We start from the raw sequence: 19,261 nt of genomic DNA, 5'->3' as shown, positions 1-19,261 counted from the left end.
TTTGTCATCTGAATACTGGCTGCAAACGGACAGAGTTATGAGATCAGACTGCACCTGCTTTATCAGCTCACTGGACTTTATTGCTGTGATAGCATCTGTGCCGATCCCTTCTCATGTTAAAAGTGCCACATAATGAAACAAAAAGCAGGAGGTTGTTGCAAAAGATTTGTTGTTTTCCACAATCCTTAAACCCACCAAAGCAGGTTGATTTCATGCTGCCATTGGTCAGATAAATCCTTCAGCGTAGCATCGTAACAACTGCTATCTTCAGAATGTTTTTGGCATTTTCCATAAATACTAGCATCCACATCTACCACTCCACATGTGGTTATAAAAGTCCTATAACAGCTTTTAAACAACTTCCGTATGGATTTGAAATGTGCCACTCTGTAATGAAATCTGTGTAAGGCATGGATGAGTACTTGAATTTGCAGATTAGGCATTATGGAGGAGAGAACAGCGTGCTTCTGAGTGATCGATGACAACATTGTGGAAACCTTTCATTTTTTTTCTGAATGCAGTCTATGTTACTAAAAAATAACTATTCAGAACTCACGGTCAAATCCCGTGATGCTTGCATGAGGACTGGTTTGTTCGTGCGTGTCTGGCAAGCAGAATAAATAGTGTGATAAACATAGATGATTATTATTAAGACATCAAATAGCACCGTATTGGCCTGTCAGCAGCTGCCACCGTCACATTTTATAGGTTGGATCCCTGGAGAACTGTTTCATGATTAGATGTCAAGAGGCCTCAAAGCTTGTTTAATGTCACTCATTTGGCAAACTGAACTGAATTTACGAGGCAAATCTATCTTTGAGAAAAATGTAGGAGGTTGTAATCGTCGATAGAGGTCTAAAAATGTGTGAGATTTGGAGAGAGCTATATTATAATCAGATCTGATTCTGACCGTTTAAAACCCAGGTAAGAAATGAACTTCCTGCCCACCTTACGTAGGAGAGTATGACAGCGTTTTCATGGCAACGTATGATCAACAGGTCACCCATTTAAGAAATACTGCACAGAAATAATGTCCACTTTAAAACAATCGTACACGGGCCACTATACATCTGTCATGATAAACACTGAACTTTTCATCTGGCCCAGTCGGACAAAAATCTTCTCTAGCAGTTTCAATAAAATCAGCAATCACATTGACAAAAGCAAACATCTCGGTACAAAGAGACTGACTGAGAGAGGGAGTCCTCGGTCATCTGTCTGAATGCTGGAAATGAGGAGACAAAAACTTAATTTTGGAACACTGAATGAGGAGAGCTGGCAGAGAGGTGAGGACCGAGCCTGCAGCCGTGTTATGGCAGTGTTTGGGTGAGAGGGGTGCACACTCATAGCCCTTTGTTGAAGTAGACCCTCTCCACTCCTGGGTGGTTGGCCCGGATCTTCTCCTGCAGCTCTGCCTCCAGGCGGCTGACTGACATGGAGCTAGATCAGAGGGAGGGATGCAGGGTTAACGGGTCACACGCTTTCACTGATTATGCAACTCGGCAGGCAGAAAAGAATCCTGCACACTCTGCATTTACCCAGGGCTGGACTACGAACAAGGTCAGTGGGTTAGTGACGAGTTTTCAGTATCATGAAGGTGGCTCTCTTTAACCCTCCTGTTGTCTTCATTTACGGGCACCAAAAAAAATTGTCTTCTTGTCTGAAAAAAATCCAAAAATTCTGCAAAAAAATCCCCAAATTTCTGAAAACTTGCAAAACCTTCAGGAAGAAAATTCCAATAATTCCTTAAAAGTTTCCCTTAAAAATTTTATTTTAAAAAATCCCCCAAATTTGGCAAGAAAATTCTTGTAAATATTTTCAAAAAGTGAGTAAAAATCTTCCAAAAAAATCCTAAAAATATCTAAAGTGATTACATATATATATCAGTAAAGCTTCTAATATTTGCCTTAAGAACATTCACAAAATAATCAACCACAATCCAGTGAAATTCGCTGTATTTTGGTTGATTTTTTTCTGAATGTCCTTAAAGAAACATTTTTTTGTAACATTTCTGTTTTCCACCAAAAAGTTTTCAAAAATTTCCTCAAAAATGTTGAAAATGTGGACATCAGAAGTTTCACTGTGAAAATACATTTTTTTTCCCCACATTTTCAAACTTTAAAACAGGTCAATTTGACCCGCAGGACAACGTGAGGGTTAAACCTGGATAGATCTCCATGGTAACTGATGCTATGGAGACAATGTGGTTCGGTTTAGAGTTTCAAATTTAAACCGGCTATAAGAAGCGTCTCATTTTGAGTGAAGCCGTGCAGTTACAGTATCACACACTATATGCATCGCGTTGCCATGGGAACCTATATGTATTCAGCTGGTGATGGAGAAATCACATAAATATGTTTTTATCTTTAGTCCTGATTTGCAGACAAGACCGTTTACACTGCTGGTACTGCAGCTGATAGAGCACTGACTAGAAAAATTATTATCCTATTGAACTGTTTGTTCCACTTCACTCAGGAAAACGGTATAGAAACATAAAAACACTAACTTCCAGACTGAAAAACAGTTTTTATCCCAGAGCTGTCCAATCCATTTCCCCCCTGCATACACAACAGACACTATATGCAATAAAGAACTGAGTCCTGCACTGGACTGCACTTTACCTCCAATCCTACTGCTCATATACACTACTAAGTCTGTTTACATATTTATATTTTTGAGGATTTATTTTATTTTATTTGTATAGCGTGCTGTTTTCTATTTTTATCTATAGCTGGGAGTCACCAATCAAAATTTCGCTGTGAGGAAATACAATGACAATAAAGATTCTTGATTCTTGATTTATTACAGAGAATATTCAATCCGTTCATTTTACTTTGAATGGCCAAAACTTTGTAAAATCCTGCATTATGTGGCAGTATCAGACCTAAATTCACTTCAATACAATGTCATGTGTAAATGATGAAGTTTAAAGTTTAATCGTTCTGATGTGCAGCTGGTAGTTAGAAATAAGGATCTGCATGATTGGTTCAATAAATATATCAAAACATTAAGTTTTTTTTTACCAGCATTCCTGTCTTGCAGCACTTTTTAACATCAACTTAATTATTTCTTGATGTTCTCCAATAAAACGTGTTAAATGAAGCAGCTGCACACGATTGTTTCATTTTGTGCTAAAGAAGTCACATGACTCGTCCATTTTATATGAACATGCAGAGAGTTTGAAGCAGAAAGCCTGAGTTAACAGAAAGCTGATAACCACCTTCATTGATATCCGTTAACTCCGACTTACACAAAGAAAGTCCAGCTATGTCAGACTTGCTTCACAGTGCAGCCCTCTGCTTCTATGGCTACGACACACTATTTACTATTATCTCAAGTTTAAAAGAGTCACCCACCTCTTCTGAGGGAACAATGCGCAGCACAGTGGAGTGGCAAACACCAGGCTGAAAGAGAAACACAGATCTGTGAGACATGCCTGCAAACCTGTTGTCGACTGAATCCTGTCATCAAATCAGAAATACTGCCAAGGTCCAACCAATGCTGCCCAAAAACACTAAACAACCCGTCTACAACCTCATTCTCTCCGCCTGGACAGCTACAGCTCACAATCTCTCAGCTTAATGATGCAGGTGCTACAGTCGATTCAAAACTCAGCAGCAGGACTCTGCATTACTTCACAATTCAGTTTACGATTCTCCTACTATTAAATCTCTTCATGGTCTGGCTGCACCCTACATCTCACAGCTTTTAACCCTTTTTTCTGCACCTCGAACCCTCAGAACACAGAATGTTTTGCTGATACAAATTCCACAGTCCAGGCCTAAAACAAAGGGGGAGCATGCTTTCACTGTATAACTCCCTTTTACAGCAGAACAGCTGCCTCAGCTCAAAAAGCTTTAAAGAAACACCTGGACAGTCAAGCATTTGTATAGTATTTTATAGCTTTTGTTAAGTCTCTGTTTTTATGTTTTACTTTCTTCTTTTAGTGTTTAATTGACACTTTTTAATGCTTTGTATATTTAAAGCACCTTGCAACTCAAATCTTGAAAGGTGCCGCAGATATGCATTATTATTATTATTATTGTTGTTATACAGCTATACAGTCCACTGTCATTCAATTGTCACAAAGAGACTCGCTGGACATAAATAAGCATAAGTATAATTGTATGCTAATATGAAGCTGGTAGTTTCATGTGTGCAAGCTTGAAAAATCAGTGCGTTCAAGCATAGGACCATTTCTATATGTAATTTACACTAGTATATATACTGTACATTTTATTTAAATACACGTTATTATATTGTACATTTTTAGCCAGACCCAGAAACATGAGCACATCCCTCCTGTTTTAGCCTCTTCCACTGGCTCCCAGTTTGTTTTAGGATAGATTTTGAGATTTCACTGATAACTTTCTGCTCCAGTATGCACTTTGAGATTATTGGGCAAAGGCCTTTTGTCTGTTCCTAGGGCCCAGCTGAAAACTAAAGGGGACAAAGCGTTTGCAGTTGGGGTTGAGTCACTTTTATTGGAGAGCCTTTCCTTATTTTATTTGATTTTAATATCATTTGATCTGTCCTATATTTCTTCCAATATTACTTTTACTTTCACTGCTGTTATTACATGCCATACTGTGTTTGAACTGTTTCTTAAATCCTACTGATTTTATGCCTGTAAGTTTTATTATGTTGCTTTGGGAAGCACTTTGTGGCTTGAACTTTGAAAAGTGATCTTTACTTGTTTTTCCTGGAGAAAGAAAAAGAAACTCTTGGTGAATAAAACCTGACTGAGAGTCTGCAGCCATGCCAGCAGCTCTGTGATGCTCACTGGCACTTTGAACTAAGAACTATATGAGCATGTTAGTATGCTGCTGTTTAGCGTGTATGTTTGCCACCTTAGTTTAGTAATGTTAAAATTTGACTGTGATCACTAAACACAGCTGGGGTGAATGTCAGGTTTGCAGATATCTAATCATAAACCAAAGCGCTGAGCAGTTGAATTTCCACCTGATCATAGCACTGTATCAAAAGTTGATTATCATCATTAAAGGAAGATTTTCACACAGATTTTGACATCTAGACACGGAATAAAGACACAACTTCTTGCTTCTCGAGAACAACCTTAGTGCCACAACTCAAATTTGACAAACACAAAGAAAATTTTAAAAATAGTGAAGACCAACCTCAACTGTTTCAAATTATTTAGGCACTATACTACTCAGGCAGCCCAGTTATTTATGCACTATGTGATTTCCTCATGTTTTTCTTATTGTATGACAGTATGGGCTCAACCATAAACAATCAGACACAGTACATCCTTATATAATCAGGCTCTGGACAAAAAAACTGTCCGGTGGCGAAGCAGCCACATCCTGAAAAGATACTGAGCTTTCAGAGTTTCATTCATTTTAGTTTTCTCAAATTAGTCCTCAAATGTCTCAACAATTTACCTCCAGAGCCTCTTTCTTATATGTATATCTACAAACAAGACAGTAACAGAGTAAAATACCACACTGAAAATCTAAATTTGGGCTATGAGCTTTCTATATTAAGGACCACCAATTCTGGAACACTTTACCAACTAAAATCAAATTACTTACAGACATAAAATCTTTCACAATAAAGATCAAATACTGGCTAAAATCAATTCAGAGCTGTAGCCATTTTTTAAGCAAATTATCACTGTATTTCCTTGTGCTTCCAGGCCTGTAGAGTACTGTGGTTTTATAAAAGAGTTAGCTGTATATTTCAAATGCACTCTATATGTAAAAGCCAAAGTTTGGACAAGAGTTGGTGCAGTTTTGCAGTTTCATGTTAAACTGTATCATCCATATCAATGATGTAAATTCAAACATAAACAAGGCTGACGATTAAATAGTTGTTAAGAAATATCTGACCAAACCAACAGAGAAACATTAACTGTTAGACTAAGTACTACTTCTAGGACTGTCAGTGATTAAAATACTTCATAAATCTTCATGATATTAATGCAAAAACCACATTAAGGTCCAGTTTTGCCCACAAATATGAGGCCTAAAACAACCAAAGACAACCAAAGTGACCTGCCTTTATCTAAAAAGTAAATGCTAAATCTCTGATGACCAGTTTCATTCCTACCACCGAGCATCACAGCAGCTCTACTGTTGTGTAATTGGCAGGACGTGCTGCTGATCACGCTCATGTCATTGACCCTGAAGCACAGGAATGTTTTAAATGATTTCATACAGTCAAGCTGAGGCCGAGGTCATGGGAGGAAAATCAGAGCAGGAAGCACGTGCGATGTTATGTGAATAATTTTTAAGGGAATAAAAAGACCGGATGCCTTGAGCAGAAAATAACAAATTAACAAAAAAGAAAGATTGCCATGAAGTGCGCTGAAAGAACCTCATAACTTTATCCAGTGACTAACAAATCTTAAAAGCACATTTTTTCACCTTAACTTGAAAAGCAGCATTTAAAATAGTGTGAATTTTTATCATTACTTTGAAATCATCATCATGGTTTGAAGACATTAGGTTGAAATTTCAAAGCACACGACGGCTTATCAGGTGCACCATCAGTGACGACTCACCAGAATCCCACCAGGCCGACTTGAATAGGTGCACTCATCCATGGGAACTTCTGAAAAGACCAGGCAAGGAAAAAAGAAAAAAGATGAATGAGGGGCACAAAAGCAGTAGTGAATTCCCATACTAGAGTGGCCTCATGTCATCAGGGCTTTTCATTCCTCTGATGTGCGATCACTAAAAAGGAGCCACGTAGTTCCCACCATTTAGTTTCACAGTATATAAAAATCATTTGCAAAAAAATTTAAAATGCATTTTTCAGTTTGTGTCTTAAAGGAGGAAGCTAATTCAGAAATACGCCTACCTTCAAAAAGGCCTTCTTCTCCAAATGGTTCATTAAAAATGGCGGGATAGCTGAAAAACACATTGATAAGATATGACTGCACAATGCATTTGAACTAAAACTGTAAACAATAAAACAAAGTTGGTGGTTTTAGATTTGATTTTCTTTAAATTAAATGATAGCATCTGCTGCCAGACAGGGACAACAAATCTCACAGTCTAACTAAATTGACGATACAAAGATATTCCTACCCATTCCTGGAGAAGCCATGAGGATCCTAGAGACCACAACCTGAGAGATTGCCTGCTGTGCAGCTTTCGTTGACTGTCCTAACCTGTTGTCATTTTCATCTGTTATGGGAATACCATGTTGAAGCTCTCTGCGGGACGAGAAGAAAAGCAAGTTAAACTAGAAAATGCATGTCTTTTACAGCATCTGTGTGAATGCTGACAGCTGAAATAAATTGCAAAGTATGTCTGGAAGTGCTGGTGGCTTTAATGCATAGAAAAAACTGAGAGCTGCAAAACTGCATTCTAGAAAGGAGCTGTATGATATAAACTCAGTGTCAGGAAAAACATAGGAACGGTTTAAGCATTAAAGTGTACTTTATGGTAATCGAACTGGAAAAAAGGAGCTGAGATGTCATGTGAAGTGGACCAGCTTTAAGAAAATGAAGCATCAATTGTAGGGTAACACAGTAAAGTATGAACAGAAGTTTAAGTAAAAATAAGCTGAGACAAGGTAATGAAAAAAGACAAAGTAAGGTGATAAAAAGAGGCAGAAAGAGAGAAGCAATGATGTGTGGAAGAGATGAGATTTATGTTTTTTATCTTCAGCACTGCTGTTATGACTTCTCATTTGTTTTAAATGACTCCTGCAAATGATCTAACTTGCAAAATTACCTTTATTTCTGAAACAAATGCACACACGTTACCAGGTTCATTCACAAATGTGACCAGTTGATTGTGTTCATTCATATATGTATGCATTCATGCTAAACTTATTCTAGATTTTGTGTAATTTAATAATTGTAATTGCATGTTCATCTACACATGGAAGCTTTAAATTTATAAGAATATGGTTTTGGGGTTTTAAGTCGTAACATCCAAGTATTTTCTTTATTCAGTGCAAACAATTTTGGGATACATTTACAATTCTTACTTTCTGTATGATATTAAAAGCTGTCATTAGGTGGAATCATGATTTTTTAATTAATTCCACTCCCTACTTAAGATAATTTATCTTTGTACCAAAGCAGCTGTCTTGATGAAGACCAAGCAATGAAGCACAATAAATAAATAAATAAATGTATTTTTTCAAAGTTTTGAAACCTGAAAATGCTGTCCATCTCCTTAGCCCCTGTCTCATTAAATAAATGTATGAAGAATTCCTTTGTTTCAAATCATAGACTTTTAATTTGTTAGTTATTATTAACTGGACACATTGCTGATGTAGACCCAGAGATCGCCCTATATTTTTTCAATATGACAGCACATAAATCTAGAATCAAACAACTTTTGGAATGAATTCATAAAGAATTGCTAATAAATAATGCCTGTGCACATGCAGGTTTGTTGGTTTAAAAAAAAGATAAACAAGCATGTGTATTTGTGTGGTATGATTTTTGTAAGTAACCATACCACACACGTGCTCAATGCTTGTGTACTAAATGTACGTGTAATATGTGGTAGTGTGGTTACTCCCTTCATCCTCCCCTCTTCATCCTCATACAGACACATCTGCATGTGCACATGAATCGAAAATGAAACCTCAAAAAACTAAAAGTTTAGAATTATACACGGCTTAACAGGAGAGAACTGAGAGCAAGTTTTTAACAGCCATAAATCAGGAACTCAGGCAGAAATGATGAGTCATATCACTGATCCCCCAGCGAGCTGTACCATGAGAAGTCATCACCAGCTGAGCCAGTGCCAGTGGTACAGTGCCAGTGTTTTTGTATTGTACAGTACAGCAGGATAAAGCTGAAAATTGTTAAATAAAACATTATATTTACTATAATGTCTTCACAACAAAAGCTTTGGGCCAATTTGCATGAGGAAAATTTTAACTGTGAAGCAGCAACGGCACGAAATGTTCAGTTTGCAGAGCAGCTCAGCATGGCTGTCCTCTGCTGAGAGGCTGCAGTGGAATCAATAAATGAGAGAGTTGAAGAGCTCTCTTGTTGCTTTGAGGCAGAAATGAAGAAAAAAAACTCTCAAGTCCTATTATTTAAACAGCTACAAAGTGTGAAGAGGACACTGTAATATATATATAGAAATTTTGTACAAGCATTCAGAGATGTGGGAGTGAAATTTTTAAAAAGCAGAATGGCAGAGGAGGATCCCAGGCCATGTGAGCAGAGTATCAAGACACCAAATGAACGTAGAAAAAAATGAAAAAAGCGTGATAATTCAAAAGTATGAGCACAGGTATACAAAGACCGATAAAATAATGAAGATTTAATAGATTAAAGATGTGGTCACTTTAAAGTTAAAACGATGTCTGCAGCTGAAAACTGACTTAATCTGACCTTCAATGAACCTTTTCATAGGAATGAATTAATAATATTTGGTTCCAGACGTCGTTTCATAATTGTCATAGTCACGTACACTCAAGATCAACCCAATTATGTGTGAAAGTAAGTGCTACATGCCCTCCTCACCTTTGTCTCATCAGCGGGATATTGATACAGTTAGCAGCAGCTACAGCAGCAAATGGAACAAACCGTCCAATCAGAGGTGAAACATGCTATGGGAGGAGAGAGGAGGCATAAAAACAGGAGGGAAGAAATTAATCGGTACGCTCTGCTGCAAAACACTCAAACCATTTTAACTGTGCAGACCAGTGGAAGCCTGTAGTTGCTGCCTGTTATATTTCAGATGTTGGACATAAAAGAAGCTCTACAGCACAAAGTTGATTTAAAAGCTGGCACAACAACATGCTGGCTACTGAGCATGACCCTGTAAGTAACATGGTTCCTCAATGACAAAGAGACTATTTATACGTGGCTAACTGCATGTCAGCACACCCATGCATCCGAGGTCAAGACATTAAAATGAGATGTAGAATGGGGTTAGATGAACTGATACCTTTGTTAGTGCATTTAGTCCTAGAGCGGTGGCAACTGCCCCTGTGGTGGCAGACACATAAGCTGTGCCAAGCTGACTGCAAACAAAAGAGTCACCGGTCACATCACACAAAAATAAGCTGTTCACACAAGAACTGTTGAATTAAAGGGTTAATATGTGCCTGTGTCAGTGGCAGAACGTTTGCCTCTTACTTGACTGTGATTGGAGCGTCGCCACTCCTGTTGGTATAATTTACTATTGCGTTGAAAGACTGATTGATCCACTGCCAGAGCACCACAGCTGGAGTCGTCCTACAAGATTGACAACAAGTCATAAACAAGGAGAGTGGAAGCAACAGAACAAGAGAATTTCTCTTCAAAGCTTGACTGTACAACTGAAGGTTAGATTTTTTTAGTCAGAATGGCAGTTTTAGTGAGACAGAATCAAAAACACTTTATGATAAAGTGTTCAACCCACTGAAGTTTGAAAGGCATGTTGTCTTTTAGAACAGTGACACAATTACACCATTCATCAAAGCCAAAGACTATGAAAACAACAACAGATTTTCTACTTTCTGATGGTCAAGAAAAAGGAGCAAAATTATGACATTATATCATAATCATTTTATTCCACATCTCAATTAAGAATTGACCAAAAATCAACTATTTGCTCTAACCAGATTCTTAAAATAAATAGAAAAATCTGTGCTCCTCACTACAACTGTCACAAAAAAACTGCTAACCTGCAGACCGCTGACACAAAGCAGAAAGTCAAAAATGGAAACCAACTGAAAATGTAAAAAATGAAACACCTATAGTATGCTGAGCCTCCATTTTACCCAGTGGTGGCTACACACTTTGAAAAATGTTGTGCATGTTCTTTCCAAGTTTGTTAAATGTATGCAAAATAAATAATCAAAGAAATGTAACTTCTGTTTCTTCCTTTTCATTATTTATGGCATTATAATTGTACCAAACTGCACCAGACACATTTTCTTTCTTCTTCTAGCCATGGTTGTGTTGCTTCCATCCGGGTGCAGGATTTTATATTGCAGGTAAAATTTAGCCTACAGTGTTTAAAAAAGGAACAAGGTTTCACAGGATTAAATATATTTACAAAAAAAAAAATATGGATTACTAGATTGAAAAATACTTTTCCTTGCCAGATGTCACTGTTCAGTAATAACAGATTTAGTCCATGGGCCGGACCAGATATTGGTACCACCTCAGTGTCCAAACCAAAGTGGTTTGGACACTGGGTTAATATAAGTACATTAAGGTGTGATAGCCTTTCCACACTGGCAGCTTTATCACTTATTTGTGAAACGTCACATTCACCATAACCATGGTATTGCAAAATCCATTTAAGCCTATGAGGCCACAGTTGCAAAATTGCAGCATTTTTTAAGGCTGTCTAGCTGTACCTATTTCTGACTGAATGTAGACAAACACTACATTTCCCAGCATCCCACACTCTGAACTGCAAAACTGCAAAATTTTTGGCAGGAAAATATTAATACAATAAGACATACCACATTCCAAGTTCAAACAACATGTCTTCCACTGACCCCCCAGCTCTCTCTTTAGGAACAATTTCAACAATTTTCCAACTAAGTATTTGACCTGCAGTATTTTTTTCTTCATCCTTAAGATGTTTAGTGGTTAACTCAAATTATTTTGAAAGTATAATTCAGTTGAAGACAAAATTATTAGCTCCCCTATGAAATTTTAGGTTTTTTTTTTAAAAAAATTCTCAAATGCTGTTTAACGGATGAAGAAATTTTTAGCACAGCTTTTCCCAACATCCTAGTTTTATTTTTGGATGCTTTAAATTATTTTACTTTGCTCAAAGAAACTAATTATTTAACAAAAACCAAAAACTACCAGGGTCAAAATTATTAGCCCCCTTTAGAACTTACCTTTTTATTGAGCCAAATCACAAACCACTGCTGTGCAATCATGTGCTTTAACGTTGTAATGCTCACAGCTTGTAATCAATCAATCATTCAATCAAGTTAAAACTGGGGGTTGTCCTTCACTTTACACACAGTATGAAAACTTCATGAAGGACTTGAGCTGTCACTGGAGAAATCATCATGCTAAAATAAAAGAAATCAGTTAGACTTGAGGAAAAAGAATTGTTGATGCGTACAAAGCAGGAGAAGGGTCTACAACATTATCACAGCATTTCCAAGTGTCAAGAAGTGGAGTGAGAAGTATCATCGAGAAGCAGTCAGCTGCTAAACTGGGTCTGGGTCGTCGCTTTGTCTCCCAACATGACGACGTAAAACATATGTCGCTCTTGGTGAAGATCTACCTCCAGAAGACCAAAGTGAACATTACTGACTGGTCTGCACAAAGCCCTGACTGGAATTATATATATATACAGTGTCCATACTTTACATATATAGGTTATGGGGTTTATGTTAAATGTTTACCTGATTAATTTAGTATAGGATTAACAGTATATTAACAGATACTGTACATCAACTGCATGCAACAAGTGTGATGTTTGTTTGTGCTTTACAGATCAAAAAAACTGCTGCCTTCAGTTTCACATATAAGGAGTCACTAAGGAGAATGACATCCACCAATTAAGAGTCTTCAGACACCAGAAATCGTTATGATGCTCAAGCAAAGTCCAGAATGTAAATATGAACAAATTGTAGAGGACTGATCTAGTACAATCCCACTTTTGCAAGTTCAAAAAATGAAAAGAAAGTTGTAATAACATCATTTTCTTATATTTTTTTTTATTGTGTGGAAGTGCATTCTAGCATGGATGGCTATTACGATTTTGACTTGTTAAATTAATTTGCATTTTATTGTGCCATATTCAACAATTTAATATCAGTACAATTCATTTTAAGATATATATTTTGATACTATTGATCATCAATGCCTAATCATCAGTGGACTTTGTTAAAAATAAAGTGCTAATATTTGCCTACACTAACACTGTTGCAATTTTGCAATGTTTTCACAAAATCCTGAAAAATCCCAAAAATGAAAAAGTTTCATTGTTTTCTTGATTAGATACGTGCTAAAAACAGTTTAAAAAGGGAAAAAAAAATATCTCAATATCATCAATGTTTGGGTTTCAGAGGGTTAAATCTTACAGTAAGCAAAGATCACATCTAATATAAGTCAACAATCAAATAAAACTATGTGAGCAATATAATATATAGATATATATTATCATAATTAAACATCAGATCCAAATGAATGCATCTTTTCATGCGTATTTGATAATAATTTTGTATTCACCTTCACTTGTTTTTTCCTATAGAAAGAGTTATTGGTGGGTAGGTGAAAGTTTATTTTCAGGTCCTTTGAAGAAAATGCTGAGATGTCTAGTTATGTTGTCTTTTACAGTTCTAATTAAGGTTAATTAAGCTCCATTAGATCAGTTAACTATGGTAATATCCTTTCCTTTTCTGGGATTAACTTTGAATGAACTTGAATGATGCCTTCATTTTATATGATACTGGTACATGGAAGAAATGACTCCTACCTGTATTTTATGTTTTTGTCTCATTATGACCCTGTACTGTTCTCAGAAAATTACCTTTGAATTTGGAAAAAGCTCCCACACAGCACAACGGGACAGAATTTATTAAAAATGTAATTAGAATAAAAACTGCAAAAGCATTTGAAAATTCAACTTAATAATGGAAATAGTCTTTGTAATAGTGTTTTGGCAAATGATCAATTCTGGTAGCAGTCTGTTATAATTGGATTACATTTTGAACTTTTCAGCACAATTTTGGCTGTTTTGACTCCATTTAAATAGGTATTTTGTATGTTTAAGTGTAAATTATAGTATGCTGTATCACACTGACCAAAAATCACAAGATATGGTTAGTCTTTGGTTTTTATCTTCAATAGAATTTTACTTTGAATCTGTTTGTCAAACTTTCACTATTCTATTGTTCCGTCCCGCTTATAGAATATCTTGTTACCATAGCAAAAAAATCTCTCTCAGTCTCAAGTTTGTTATAATATTGTTCTGTGCTGTGAAGTTATTAATACAGATAATGATGTGTAGCATGTGGCGTTTCTTATTTTTTCATAATGAGGAAAAATCCTATCAAATTCTGTCCTGTCATGTTAGGACTTCTGGTTCAGGCCCCACACCTTTCATTGTGGGGCATGTCCATTAAACGAGTGATAACATATATTAAGCTGTGAGTCTGCAAGGGCTATCATATCAAAATGCAAACTAGAGACATATAGCAAGTTAAAAATACCAAAAAGAACTGGTCACCTCGAGTGGTACCGATACCTGGAATTTGGGGTCCTGGCCGAAGGACTAATTATTATAATACACATTCTGGCTTGTCATAATAAGAAAAGCAAAGGTTTTACTAATTGCATTAGCAACGGCTCCATTCTATTCATGTGTCCCAGTAAGCCATGACAGCGACATGAGCCAGCATGCACAATACCAGCGCAGCAGCCTGAAACTGAAGCAGTCTGCTGTGAAAGCCTGTAGTAGCAGCAGGAAGGCTTTAATAACTGCTGTCTGTATTAAGTATAAGCTTGGGCGTTACAGCCACATACACAGTTTGATAATAAAACTGTCTGATACAAGTTCGTACTTGTAAAACGTCATCATGCAGCCGGTGATCGTCATGTTCATTGGAACCTGCGCTGACATGCGGCCGATCAGGATCATCTTCTCTCCCGTATCGGGATGGAAAGCTGAGTCAAAAACATATTTGGCTCGCCAGAGTTCATCCTCTGTCAGTCCCGGAGAGACAACACCTTGCCTGCAAGACAGCAAAAATAACACGTGGAGCAAATTTCACATCTAATAAAAGCACCGCATGTAGTGGTAGTCACTGGTTTACCTGTAATCAGTGATGATTTTGTGGGCGTGTGCTAGTTGTTCGTTGGTGAGCAGGACGTTCCTGGGATCTGTGACAGTGAAGAAATGTTTAGCCCGACCTACGAATGTGCTCTGGTCCCACCGGGGCTCCTTGATGTTTATGGAAGTGGATAGCTCTGCTGCCATGTTTATCTGGGGAGAGAAAATGTTATGATAATCATGTCAGGTTTAAGTATTTTCAGTCACCTTGTTCTGGATTGAATACATGAAGTCAGTGATGACAGTCAGAGAAAAACTTAAAGCACAAGTTCTCCACACTAGAAGTTAGAATAACTGACTTGTATTCAGCAGATACTGATACTCGTCCAGGAGTTCAGAGTTCTGCTCCAGCACTCCCCCAAAGAGTTACATCCATTCAGTACCCGATTTCTTTCACAGACACAAGTCAGTGAATAACAAAGCTCTTTTCTCCATGGCCAGCTGCTAATTCAGCATAATGTTGCTATGGTGATGGCTGGCCTGACACAAGGGTTGTGAAGCGCTAAATTGCAAAGCCCCTATTATGGGCACACACCAAACCCCAAACTGTGTCTGAAAAGCAGTTCTTGGAAGGTGACAAAGCTCTCTGCATGTTTACACTGTGAATGGCTAGAGAGTTGAAGAACTATTTTTCCTATTAAACTAGCCGAGCAAAGTGCAGGAGACAAAGTAATATGTGGCTGTGGTTAACACTGGTGATTTCATTCAATTCTAGTGTATTTATTTACTTGGCCTGTTGCTATGTATTGATCGGATGCATAGTTTAGCTCAGTTTTCTGTTTTGCTCTTTTGCTATTATAGTTTGACTTTTTTTTCCCCAATCTATCCACACGTTTTACCTTAGCTGTGTTGTTCACATCTTCACATATTTTAATCCCGGTCATTTTCTCCATGCATTTGGTATTAACTTTTCCTCTCTGCCTGTATCTCTCTGCAGGTATTTCTGGTTCTGGAGCTGCACCGGTCTGAGTTTGTTTCTACTACTCTGTTCTTGCCATCCTTTACCTCACCCCAACTGGTCAGGCAGACAGCTATCCTCGCTGAGCCTGGTTCTGCAAGAGGTCTCATCTCATTGAAAGGGAGTCAATCCTCTCTGTAGTGATGGGTCCCTATGCGCTATAGGAACTATCAGACTGTAAGGTCTGGGGGGAGAACAATAAAGAACGGACGAGTGAAACAACATGGTATGAGTGTTTGTCCCGGTGGCTATCCTGTAGGTTTATTATTGTACCTGAGAACAATAGAACATGGTGTCAGAAGTGGGATACAAATTCAAACAGACACAAAACTACAACAAAAGACATAGAGCACATGACATGCCACGACTGCAACCGGGGGATCATGTGTGGGTCAAGGACATGCTTGAGAGAGGCACAGTAGTGTCTCCAGCTGATGCACCAAGATCCTACGTTATTGAGACACCGAGAGGTACACTGAGAAGAAACAGATTCCACCTCTCACCAACCTTGGTGGCACCTGCGATATCTACCAACGCACCAGACACATCACCAGAAAACACCACTTCAGATGTAGCTGATAAACAGGTTGCACCTGATGTCCGGTGTGACTCAAGTCAGCAGTTTCCAGTGTGTGAGAGACGTTATCCTACTAGAGTCAGGGTGACTCCAACATACTTAAAAGACTATGTGAAGTGAACATTGAGTGAGCTGGGTGAATAATGGGGCAGAATAATCCCCACACTCAGATCAAGGGTTTGGGCAGTCTACCCCATCCCTTGTATATTTACACACACAAACACACACACAGAAGGGACACAAAGGGAAGAAGGAGTAAAGGATAAATTTCTGATACTGAAAATTCTTTGACTATTGTTGATGTTATTTTGAAATGTTTACCACCCTTTCTGGAAAATGTTTACAAGATATGTTTACTGAAGAATATGAATATATGTTGGAAATATTCCTAGTAATGTTCAGTAATAGTGATTTTGCAGACAATCTGTTGTGTGAAAGGAAAGTTGAAGCTAGAGCTAAATATCTTGTTGAGAGATACTGTTTATCATTTTCTGAAACTTTAAGTTGCTACAATAGGTGGAGTGGAAGATGAACTTTTCATTATTGCTCTCCCAAGGGCCACTCTTATTATTTAGAAAGGGGGATGTAGTGATGGTCCCTATGTGCTATAGGAACTATCGGACTGTAAGGTGTGGAGGGGGGAGAACAATAAAGAACGGATGAGTGAAACAACATGGTATGAGTGTTTGTCCCGGTGGCTATCCTGTAGGTTTATTATTGTACCTGAGAACAATAGAACACTCTCCACTGTCACAAACATGCATGCTCATAAGGACTCATTGGAAATCTTTGGATTCATTGGGTTGCACATGTATATTGTTGCTGTGTCTGAACTTTAATTTTATATCAGTCAGGTAGGGTCTTAGCCTTAATGTTTAATTTTGACATTTCTGACGTTGAACCCTATGGTTTCACTTCAAAAAATAAAAAACAGTTTCACTTCAATTACAAAAAAGAAGAGTACACATTATATTTACTGCAACTTTTGCTCTGAGGCCATGCCAAGTGAAAGATGCAGCTTATATACTGTATATGGCAACACATTGTGGTCATCATTAACACCCTAATGCAAAGATTACTAACATTTAGTCATTATTCTCAGCATTAATTCATTGCCTGACAAACCAGCGGGTATTACAACAGTATAGTTCATAGTAGCAATCATTTTTAGTAGTTACAACATCCTGCACAGAGAGAAAAAAGTTGAAAGGACGGTGGCGTTTAGCTAGATGTGACAGTTTCCATTTTATGTGATTATGACACGATTTTGACAGCTTGAATGCTTATTTTCTGGAGCCTCTGTGCAGCCTGTTACCATTCTCACCAGTGATTTTTACAGAAAATAGTCGGGCGTACGCCACATCACACATTAGTCAAGTAAAACTGTATTTTTATCTAATTCTGTAGGGTTTTAACTGTAATGTTTAAATGACTGGTAAATTCACATCATATACAACACTGGAGGGTCTTAGTATCCATTTTTAAACTTGTTAAGTAAATTCCAATCTTTTTTTTCTACTGGAACCAATTCACAAGTCATCTCGAGGCACTGTACATTCTATGTTCAAAGCCTAACAATATTACATAACAGAAACCCACTGATTACCTTTGAGTACGTATTTGAGCATACTGGAGAGAAAAGGCTCTCCTTTAACAGAAAGAAATATTCCATCAAAACTTTGTACATGTATTATCCAACAGTCTGGAACCAGATCGCACTGGCTTGCACCATCAAACACACCAGCGTTGAGGATGTGCATGCAGCATTGTTCCCAGTGTGTGGGTCCCTGTAACCCAGTCTGATCTGGTTTTTAACCGTTTGTTCCTTGCTCCAGATAGATTGTGGCTGCTGCTGCTGCGAGGACATGCAGCTGCATACCTGACACTGCACCGAAGATCGCTGCTGGATTGATGGGCGAAACGAGGAGGGTGAAAAAAACTCTTCTTTTCTCAGCTGACGGCTGTGTAGTAGCTGCAGAATCGGCGTGCGGCCTCTTTAAATTGAATTAAACTCAATGGGGTTCTCACGAGATAGCAACACAAACACCCCCCTTCAATGGGCTTTTCCAATAAATCAGTGTGCGAGTTGCACAGAGGTTGCAGGGCACTTCTTGCAGCCACCACCCCTGTTGATAGCGCTAGTATCGGGGCAAAATCTCCAATAAATGTGTCTGAACTTTGGACTGACACGGCCTTTGATCTATAAACCCTCGGCTGCATCGACCCTCACTCTCAGCCAATCAACGGCGGCCTGCGTGGCTACACATTAACCTGCAATTCATAACAACTCCCCTCAATCAAAGACTAAAACTACACGCAGCATTTTGATGGTGGCACACATTTTAACCATTCAACCTGACATCCATCATACGCTGCTTTCCGCGTGTGTGGTCGCAGGGTAAACAAGCTCTGTGAATGGACACGGTGTATTGTCCAACCCGACTTGGACCAGTCAAATCTGGACTGTAACTGGTGGTGTTTGTGCAGCAAATTACATAAATGAATGGAAAAAACCCTTAACCGCGGCGTTAAAATCTAAGTGTTGCTATTTCAAAACGACTAAAAGCATCTGTCCAGCCCGACAATTATCCAGCTGTGCGCCCCAGATTCAACTAGTATCAGCCTGCCACATCCACACATGCAGCAGGCTTCTCCAGGAGCCCAACTGTCTGCACGCTGTTCCCCCGATTTCACACCCAAAGCCGGTCTCTGATGTGGATCAGTTTAGGAGAAATACATAAATACATGTTCAGGGTACTCACTGCACTGTGGGCTCCGGCGGTCCGCAAGAGGTGTCCCTGAAAGGCTGCAGCCAGCTAATTTTTCATGCAGCAGCGTCAGCACAGCCAGAGAGCGAACAGAGGCACATCCCCCAGTGTCAGGAGCCTCACCGAGAGAGTAAAAGTCCTGCCAAGACTCGCATTGCAAAAAACACAACCTTTACAATCACAGACGAGCGTCAGAAAAATGCGTTACGAGCATGCA

The 19,261-nt window shown here is 38.3% G+C and overlaps 1 protein-coding gene across 2 annotated transcripts; it reads right to left on the bottom strand.

Annotated features, from left to right (window-relative positions):
• Positions 1 to 1,198: 1,198 nt before the first annotated feature.
• On the bottom strand, positions 1,199 to 19,199 carry sfxn1 (sideroflexin 1). 2 transcript variants are annotated; one of them, XM_023292188.2, is made up of 11 exons: positions 19,039 to 19,199; positions 14,725 to 14,894; positions 14,473 to 14,643; positions 10,085 to 10,183; positions 9,894 to 9,969; positions 9,467 to 9,552; positions 7,056 to 7,183; positions 6,826 to 6,875; positions 6,527 to 6,576; positions 3,357 to 3,404; positions 1,199 to 1,440 (listed from the first exon to the last, which is right to left on the bottom strand). In XM_023292188.2, exons 2-11 carry the CDS (start codon positions 14,886 to 14,888, stop codon positions 1,344 to 1,346), a joined length of 969 nt encoding a protein of 322 aa, XP_023147956.1. In that variant the 5' UTR covers positions 14,889 to 14,894; positions 19,039 to 19,199; the 3' UTR covers positions 1,199 to 1,343. The 2 variants fall into 2 exon arrangements, with proteins under 2 accessions (XP_023147956.1, XP_054872290.1); XM_055016315.1 differs by lacking the exon at positions 19,039 to 19,199 and adding an exon at positions 18,156 to 18,393.
• Positions 19,200 to 19,261: the final 62 nt, after the last annotated feature.

The sequence above is a fragment of the Amphiprion ocellaris genome, chromosome 13 (genome assembly GCF_022539595.1).
Source record: "Amphiprion ocellaris isolate individual 3 ecotype Okinawa chromosome 13, ASM2253959v1, whole genome shotgun sequence".
In the NCBI taxonomy this organism is placed as follows: domain Eukaryota; kingdom Metazoa; phylum Chordata; class Actinopteri; family Pomacentridae; genus Amphiprion; species Amphiprion ocellaris.
The sequence above is the reverse complement of the archived record's forward strand: the minus strand, read 5'-3'. Positions and strand labels throughout refer to the sequence as shown.